The sequence below is a fragment of the Leucoraja erinacea genome, chromosome 27 (genome assembly GCF_028641065.1).
Source record: "Leucoraja erinacea ecotype New England chromosome 27, Leri_hhj_1, whole genome shotgun sequence".
NCBI lineage: Eukaryota > Metazoa > Chordata > Chondrichthyes > Rajiformes > Rajidae > Leucoraja > Leucoraja erinaceus.
The window spans coordinates 18,015,443-18,024,707 of NC_073403.1; the positions used below are offsets into that span (position 1 = coordinate 18,015,443).

General features: G+C 36.8%; 1 protein-coding gene across 1 annotated transcript in view; it reads left to right on the top strand.

The window, feature by feature from the left end:
• The window catches only part of znf281b (zinc finger protein 281b), a 32,465-nt gene extending 23,692 nt beyond the window's left edge, over window positions 1-8,773 (top strand). Inside the window, exon 8 of the mRNA XM_055657214.1 lies at window positions 8,474-8,773. Within this exon, the coding sequence (XP_055513189.1) occupies window positions 8,474-8,540 (67 nt within the window). The 3' untranslated portion in view covers window positions 8,541-8,773. The remainder of the gene's footprint in view (window positions 1-8,473) is intronic.
• Window positions 8,774-9,265: the final 492 nt, after the last annotated feature.

A 9,265-nucleotide genomic window follows, 5' to 3' on the forward strand; every position in this document is an offset into this window, starting at 1 on the left:
ATCTCTTAAAACGAGTCCATCAATTATTCTCTGAAGTTTCAGAGAATAGTTACAATCCTTTCAGAGCAAAACCAATACACCAGTATCGTAAAGCATCAGACATTTTATGGTCCCATGCTTGTTGCTACTGCCATTACAGACTTATACTTGTGATTAATGTTGTTGAAAAATTACACTTCAAATTTTATACCAAATGGTGTCCACAAGTCAGCTTTCTGCTTTTGGTTATTGTCTGAAGTGACTAGGCAGAGTTCTCTATAGTTTAAGGTATTTGTTTTACTTTGATTTCCACTATTGCTTTCATCATTGCACACTCATTGCTTTCTAGTTTTAGTCTCCAGTCACTAGTTACCTGAATGAAATCACACAACCCAGTTGGTAGCCCTTTCATGTTTCCCCCACCAGTTTCGATTATTGTCTGTTTGAAAACTTATTTTTGTAATTTTACCTTGTTTAAGGACATGGTCAATCATTGAGTCCACTTTCTTCACAAATGCATAGACTTCAGAATGCCATAGAGACAGAGCAGTTACAAAATATTTTCTTAAATGGTTTTCTTTTTTTAAAGTGACATGGGTATATAATGCTCTCTATTGAGCCTGCTTCTGTCAAAATGTTGTAAACTATTATCAGATACTGTATATAACTTTTTTTTGTTCAATATTAGTCAAGTACGTCTGGATTGTATGTTCTGAGTGGCTAATCACCTTTCAATAGATTAGATTAATTTTCTGACATGTCAATACTCGTGACAGAGAATACATTACATCAGGTGAATCTTCTTTCTCTGCACCTTCATTTTATTTTAATACTTTACTTTGACACCATCAAAAAGCTTGCATACATAAAGGTACATTTAAGTAACTGAGAGAACCAGAGAGAGAGAGAGAGAGAGAAAATATGAGTAATGATCTGTTGGGGGTAATATTTCCCATTGAATTTTTTGGTGAAATTTTCAAACGGTAAAGGTAAATTGAGTATAGATTTCAGGAACGTTCAAATTGCTATAATTGGATATCTTAGAGCTTTGTTGCATTTTTCCTTAAAATTCAAAATGGAGTTCTGATATTTCATTAGCAACATTAGGCCACCAATGGCCTCAAAGCAATAAAGAATGTGGCACAGTAAATTCCTGTTCCCACTTCCATAGATTAGATGGAACAAAGTTGATTATTACTACTGCTATTAGTAAAACAGACCTCTGCAGCTTATTTTAAATCTTAGATTTTAGAAATTGTTTTCTTTTTGTTCTCATGCTCTGAAGACTCATCCACTGCTCTGATTTTATTCAACAAGATCTTGTCAATTTCTGTATAGTTTAAGAGTGTAGAACAGTGTAGTTTGCTTTTAGTGACACAGGTTGGGTTGTAGTGCTATCTTGAGTGATTAAACTCTAGTTAGCAATACTACCACAAATAATCGTTGACTGTCAACTGCCAAGTGTTAGAATGCTTTTAGGTATTATTAAAATGGTGACTACAGCAATAAATACATTTGGGAAGAACAAAGTTATCCAGATATAATATGTAGCTGGAAATGTATATTTCCTCATTGCTGGACATGAGTTTGCCCATGGTAAATTCACTGGACCAATTAGACATGTTTTTTGAACATAATTGTCAAGGTTCAACGTTATTAGAATCAGTGTTGTTACTACAATTGAGTTTTTAATTCAATAAGTGTTCTTCGTTCACACATTTTGGGAATAATAGGGATGAGATTAGTCAAGTGGTAAACACGGTAGCTATATATTTCTGGCACTGCTTTGCAGGAAAGCTCTTCCAGAATCTGTTGGTATATTTGGAGGACGGGTTTTTTAAGGTAAATTCACCACCGATACAACGTTACTTCCACAGTATTTGATTTTAATCATTCTTGTACGATACTGGTCTGGAAACCTGGAAATTATTTAATTGTGTGATCACTAATTGGTTATATTGATATTCAATATAACTATTTCAATTACTTTTAAACTTTTACAATTATTTGTTTCATCGAAGATCTTTCTTCTGAATAGCAAAGACTGTAGTGCTGCATGACATAAAATATTTTTTCCCTGCGATGTCAGTGAACAAGCTTGCATGAATAGTTTTCAAAGTAACTGAGTTATGTGAGGAGTGAATTTGCTTGTTTAAGGCCATCAGCCAAAAGCAAGCTTTTATTTTACCCAATAATTTCATTCAATGTGTAATTCTGTCGGAATATATCTTTTTTAAATGTGTGTCAATTAAAGAGGCTCTGTCTAATTAACCTCCCTGTGACAAGATGAATTCATTCATAATACAGAATGTAGAGACAAAGCCTCTTGGTTTTTAATAGCTCAATTTGAATAATATTTAATACTGTTTATCAAGATCGATTTATTCCGGCTATCTGGAACATGAGTTTGAGTAGAAGGCAATTAAATGTGGACTGCACATTCCATCTCTTTCCTGTGTTTATGTTCATCACTTTTTTTAAGCTTCGTACAGAGCAGAGGAATTTTATTTTAGAACTTGGAATCTGAGAATTTTTCCAGTGTTTAATTTTAAATGAAAGGACACTAGAATTGAAAGATTAATTTTGAAATCCAGATGATATTTCATTTCTGTGTTATTTTAAATCACTTTCTCACCTTGAAAGCCTTCAATATGGGGTTACCTTTGTAGCACTGAATAGCTCAGCAAAGGATTCCATTTTTAAATATTCGTAGCTGTCTGTAGTATTTATCTTTCTTCCTTTTATCAAGTTGCAATTGTCCTTGGAAGTTGAATTCGGTAGGTTTTAATTTGATAATTACATAGTGTTGGTAATAAGGTCAGCATTCCCCCTCCTCTCCTCATTCCCACTCGCAAGCAGTTGAATAATAAGTTGCAGGTTAAAGTGTTAAAGAACACTAATTCTGAAAGAACTTTGAGATTACTGTTAGATTCCTGTTCACATTAGGACCAACTACAATATTGACTTGAGGAAAATATTATTTGAGTCACATCAGGCTTTATAAATTCTGGTCCAATTCCTGGAGGTTTCATGCCATTACTATCTACCTCCAACTCTCCACCCAGCCAAATAATCACTTTTGTTTTAGTAATAAGAATGTATGAAGAAAGTACATTAGCCCAATGATTTACTTTCCTATTGGGTTAATGTCTGATATATTCATCTTTAATTCCCGGAAACATCAGAACAGTCCTGGATGACTGCTGACCCGGGTTATGCTTGATACCCTGAGTTATTTAGCAGTCGTCCTCAAGTCACGAACATCCTTGGCAATATGAAAATAACAATACAGGTATTGTTGATAATTAATCCAGGTGGAGATCTATGCAATATTTTTCATAAATGCACCGTGTTTCTTTCCTACTAAAGATTTCTCAGATTACAACTTTTAAGATGGCATTAGCAATACCTTGATCTTTACACAGCTGTATAAAAGCATGGATACAATGCTGATCTCTTGTAGAGTCACAGATAAACAATGTTTATCAGAAGCCATTACAGTGTATGCCTTGTAAATATTATACATTAATTATTAATACTTTCACCTGAACTCAGATAATGTGAATGTTCATAGATAGATTTTTTTTCAAGTGTTGAAGCAGCAATTTATTGACTACTAATCCTGTTCTCGTGAGGTGTGAACAAGCTGGAATCAGTGATTGTTGCACCATAACAGGATTACTTTTTAAGAGCTGAAACAATTTCACGGTAAAATTGCATGTAAAGCAAGACTTTAATATATGTTCTCTTCAAACCAGCAATACAGTACATATGCAGGACAAGCAATTTTTAAATCTCTTGGCTTACGCGCTGACTCGTATTTGGCTACCATCATCCAGCCTCTGAATTACTGCACAACCAGCACTCTGGCTTATGCTGTTTTATCCACAGAGCCATCACACCGGCTGCCCAACCCCAGCCACAGAACCACTGCACCCATTACCACGTTCCCTTCTTACAGTGTAGCCCTTTTAATTAAAATTGATATTCACATCGGGAATAATACAATTGCACATTTGTGTATACACGAGGAACAGCTGGGTTTCACTCTTTTGCATCTCGCATCAAATCAGTGAACTACCTTTTATAAAAGACACAAAAAATGTGCAAGTTAAGATTTCCAAAAAAGAAATTCACATCTTGCAGTTAAAGGGAGTATAGTTTGTTATTTTTGCACATGACTTGTTCTCAACCTGTGTGGAAGTAAAAATAAATATTACATCGTGGACATGAGTGAAGGGAGCTGAAGAAGCGAGGGTTGCACAGTAATGGTGTAGTTGGAAAGCATGCCGCAAATGGAGATTTAAAGCCACATTTGCAGCTATTAAAGCACCAAAAACATTTGAAATTTTTTTGAACCAGGAAAGTCTGTTGTCTCTATTTAAACCATTAGCCTTATATATTAACATACCACATTTACCTCACAATAGCAGTTTTTGTAGAAAGTGTTTAATTGTGCATTTTTTTACAAGTTTGTAAGGAAACTGTTTACTTCCATTCATTATGTGAAATATATTTGTATTATGCAAGGACCCTTCTGTTACCATTGAGCAGTGTATCCTTATTTACTTCACACTTGATTGAAATTATGTAATGGATTATGTCTTTTATCTTTTTTCCTATTTGTATAGATCATGAGATATTTCATGTGAACTTTCTTAATGGTCAATTTAGTGTGTGTGGTGCAACGTTTATGACATCAATAAAATGTTCCTGCCAACCTAATCATTTGATTATATTTTATTTTTGAGCTTCATTGCTCAAGTATGGGGCAAGTTATTTTGATGTGTAATGCAATTGGTCTCCAGTGAATTACCAGATACTCAATGCAATGATACGCCCAATTTAGTACTTCATCCGTCTCTTTAATTGAATCATAGCTTAGTCCAATTTTGTATCCTCAGTTGCGCATCAGTGCACAAAGCAGAGACAAGGAACTGAAGGTCCTAGTTTACAAAAAAAATGCACAAATGATGGAGTTAGTTAGTGGGTCAGGCAGCATCTCTGAAGCCCATGGATAGGCAGTGTTTCTGTTCAGGACTCGTGAGACTGGGGGGGAAAGGGGTCCCGACCCGAGAAATCATTTATCCGTGTCCTCAAGAGATGCTGCCTGACCTGCAGAGTTACTCTAGCACTTTGTGCATATCGCAGATGTCTTCAAAGGATGAGTGTAAAGTACCCTCCAGGTACTCTGGTTGGGGAGGTGGTGTCCAGGCAGAAGGTGCCAAATGTACTCGCTTAAGATATTTTGAAGTTTTGAAGGCCTGTTTATTGTAAACTTTATTATAAAAATCATCTTTAAAATTAGACTGTTTTTGTTCATTGATCTTTTCACCACAAACAACTTGGTCAATGTTTCCAAAAGAAATATTTTTAACATGATACCAATCTTTTATTGTATACTTTATTCATGTGGAATAAATTCTCTGTGTAATTCCTTATCAGTGGAGATATTTAGAACGTATCTCTGAGAAAAATATTGGGGAAGGTTATTATTTATAGCAGGGCTCGTACGGTCCTTGAAAGTCCTTGAAATTGAAACTCTTTTTCAAGGTCTTGAAATCCTTGGATTTATCATAGGTCCTTGAAAATTCACTTTTTATGATAAAAGTATTAATTCATGCAGAGTAATGTGTTTTTTCATCAAGTTTATAATGCGCATTTTAATTAAAAGTCGTTAAACATTGTAAGATATGTTTGCTAACACTGTTTCCTGTAGGAGGGAGGGGAGGAGCACTAGGACCCAGCAGAGTCGGACCACTTGCTGTCTGCATCGTGAAGTTTGTTGGCCTGGTCCTGAGCGGAACTGTGGTGAGGTGACGGCTCTGGCCCGCTGGTGGCCGGTGGAGAGCAGAGGGTTGACAGAGTGTGTATGTGTGGGAGCGTGTGTATGGGGCCCAGAGCTCCGGGAGAGTAAGGGCGAGTTGGTGCTGGGCCGGCACCTCTGTAAAAACACATGATCACCGTCTTTTTCTTTGCTTGCTTGATAATCATATTTCATGATAATTAGTGAGTGCAATATTTTGTCATATAATATTTAGTTTAATAATATGTTTTATTGTCCTAGTTATACACTGGGATATAGTGATAGGCTATAATCTTGTTTGACCCTCTTGGGAGACTAGCTTGGCCACCCCTCCCCAAGCAAAATCTGAAATGACGCCTGTTTTTGAGACCGGCACCTAAAAAATTAGCACTGTGACATTGGGTAGCGCGGGAACTTATACGTCAGTTTGCCGTAGGCTATCAAGTTGAGGGTTTCAATGATATTTTGAAATCAAAAAAGCAGTTCCATCCTTCCCATTAATATGGTTGCATAAAACTTTAGCATTTTGTTGGTTAACCTTGATTGATGGCTACATGTTTTGTTTTGAATTTCTTCCATTTGTTTTACTTAAGTTCTTTTTCGAGTTCATTAAATTTATAAAACTGACATTTCTTTATTTTTTTCCTACGGCCTGCAAAAATGTGCCAAATATATAATGTGGCCCTCATGCTGAAATGTTTGGAGGCCCCTGTTGTAAGTTATAATTTAAAAAAAATCACAGTATAAATTAAGGGTAAACAAGCAAAAAAATTGTGTCATTTCAATGTACCTGTATAATCATCAAAAAATTATCAAAAATGTCCTGTGTAAAGGATACTTCTCTCTAATTAGAGTAAACAAGCAAGGAACAGGTATCATGTTACAAGTAGGTGTAGTTGTAATATAAAATATTTTTGATGTGACTTAAGTGTAAACAAGCAAGGAGTTGTGTCATTTTAAGGTATGATTATCACAAATCTGTAAATTAAGTGACAAGCAAGTAAAATGTGTCATTTCAAGGTACAATTATCAAAAACATTCTGCATAAAGGGGGCGCTACTCCCTTTTACACACGCTCCCTTGGAACCCTACCAGGGGGCAATGCCCCCTGGACCCCCATCTCTCTTCTCTGTTTTTTCCTGTCTCATGCTTGATGGCTACATAGGTCAGTGTGACTCGCCAGTAGTCATAAAGACCAGTAATCCTTGTCTTTTTGGGTACAGGGACAATAGTGGAGAATTTGAAGCAGGCAGGGACAGTACAGGTTTGCAGAGGGACTGGTTGAAAAGCAGTTTTCCATTATCATGGTTTCAGCTTGAACAACTAAGAGATAAGAAAATGGACCAGCAGTGCTCTATTGAAGTACGAATATAGATAAGTTAACCATCTTGTGTGTTATCATGTAGTTTAGTGTCATTCTGTGCAACCTGGACTAATGGATTGACTGATTACCTTCTCAGAGTTCCATGGCAATCAGTCTGTAAATCAGAGCACAGAAGTAATACATCACAAAACAAGGTCTCCGCTCCAATGGGCATTTGGCAATAATTCGAGCTATATCAATGGTTCATAACTTCGAAGGAACTTTTGAGTTGAAAGTTGATTTTTCTGCTGTGTTCTTTGTACCAGAGGTGTGCAAAACATGATTTTCAATCAAATCTGAGATGGTGACCAGCCAACCTTCTTACTTACTTTTATTTGGTACAGAATCAAATCATCCAATACCAAGCAATTTATGTACAAGTCTCCGATAAACCATCAATGTTAGCTGGAGTTTGGTCCTTGAAAATGGGATTTTTGGACCTTGAAAGTCCTTGAATCTATAGCTGTTCCAAGTGTACAAGCCCTGTTGTAGAGTATCCCTTTAAAGTATGTGTACACCTAGAGCTTGCTGCAGTGCTGTAACCTACCTCTTAGTTCAATAACTTTGCTCCTATGACTACTTCAAAGGTAGATTAAATTGTTGCATCTAAAGATAGATGTAACCAATTCCAACACATCAGTAAGGTGAGGAAGGTTCATAGATGGTGCTTTAAATCAACAAGTATGTTCTGCAAGGACCACTTGACATTGGACCACTTTGAAGCAATTGGCCAAATGTGAACTAATGAAGTTAATTCCAGAATTGGGCTGCATATACATTTCACCGGTACACTCAGAGCATTGGCATTGAGGAGCCCTAGTGAAATTAAAGTTGATGGGAAGCAATTGACCAACTGGCTGGGATAATTCCTAGGACTGGAGTTTGTGGGAGTTAAAATATTTCACTTCAGTCCCTGGCTGTTACATGGAAGAGCTCCTCTGAGCAGTTTTCTTAGCATTGTTTTATCAAGATGTTCCCGGCATAATGGCGCAGCTGACAGAGATACTGCCTCACAGCACCAGAGACCAGGGTTCGAAACTGAACTTGGGTGCTGTCTGAGCACATTCCCCCTGTCATCACATGGGTTTTCTCCAGGTGTTCCAGTTTCCTTCCACATCCCACAGACATGCAGGTTTGTAGGTTAATTGGCCTCTGTAAAATTGCCCCGAGAGAGTGGATGAGAAGTGGGATAACAACTAGTGTGAAAGGGCGATCGGTATTTGGTGTGGGACAAAGGGCCTGTTTCCATGCTGTATCTTTCAATTAATCCATTTTTAACCATATGATGGAGAGTTGTTGGCTGATGATTGCAGTTTTATTCACAGCTCAGAATACCAGCCTCCACCAATTCTTGGTCTTCACCGATGGGTGTTATGTTGCCAAAACATTTGAGCCATCCAACTGCCAGTCGGGACATCTCCAGCAAAAGAGATTTTAACCAGCTTGCCATGACATTCAGCAGCTGTACCATCACTGCTCATCCCAAGATGTTGATAGAAATTTAACTGGACAAATTTGTGTTGTGGCACTGCCTTGATTTGAAGTTGGAAGGGTAATAAAAGGAATTGTAGTTCATTCAGTATCAGGTCAAATTTATTTATGTAATAAACTGCAGTAGTAAATTATGTTACTATCAGTATTATATAAATAATCCAGGATAATCTGGTAAATAACAAGATTTGTGGAATGAATGACTGTTGTTGATTTTCCAAAGCTATTAAAATGAACAGCGCGATTCCTATGTCACCTCCATGTTTTGTGTAAGATGTGCCTAAACTAAGACCACAGAAGGGCTCTCAAAATGTTTATCCTGCTCTCTGAAAGGGGAGCTGTCAATGCAATACATAGAATCATGTAAGGACCAGATGTAGGGTTCTCGCCTCAATTGTTTTCATTCTGCATAATTTGCCTTGTACTCAGAATAATAATACTGTATCCTGACTAATTTAAAAAAGCAAAGAAATCAGCCTGGCCCATTAATAACATCTCTTTATTATGATCTGGATCCATCTCTCCTCCAGTTCATTTATATGCTGATTACTCCTACGCTACAAACAAAGTTATCCTCACTAAAAACTGACACCCAGAAGAGATTTGAGCATAAAAGACATTTAGGC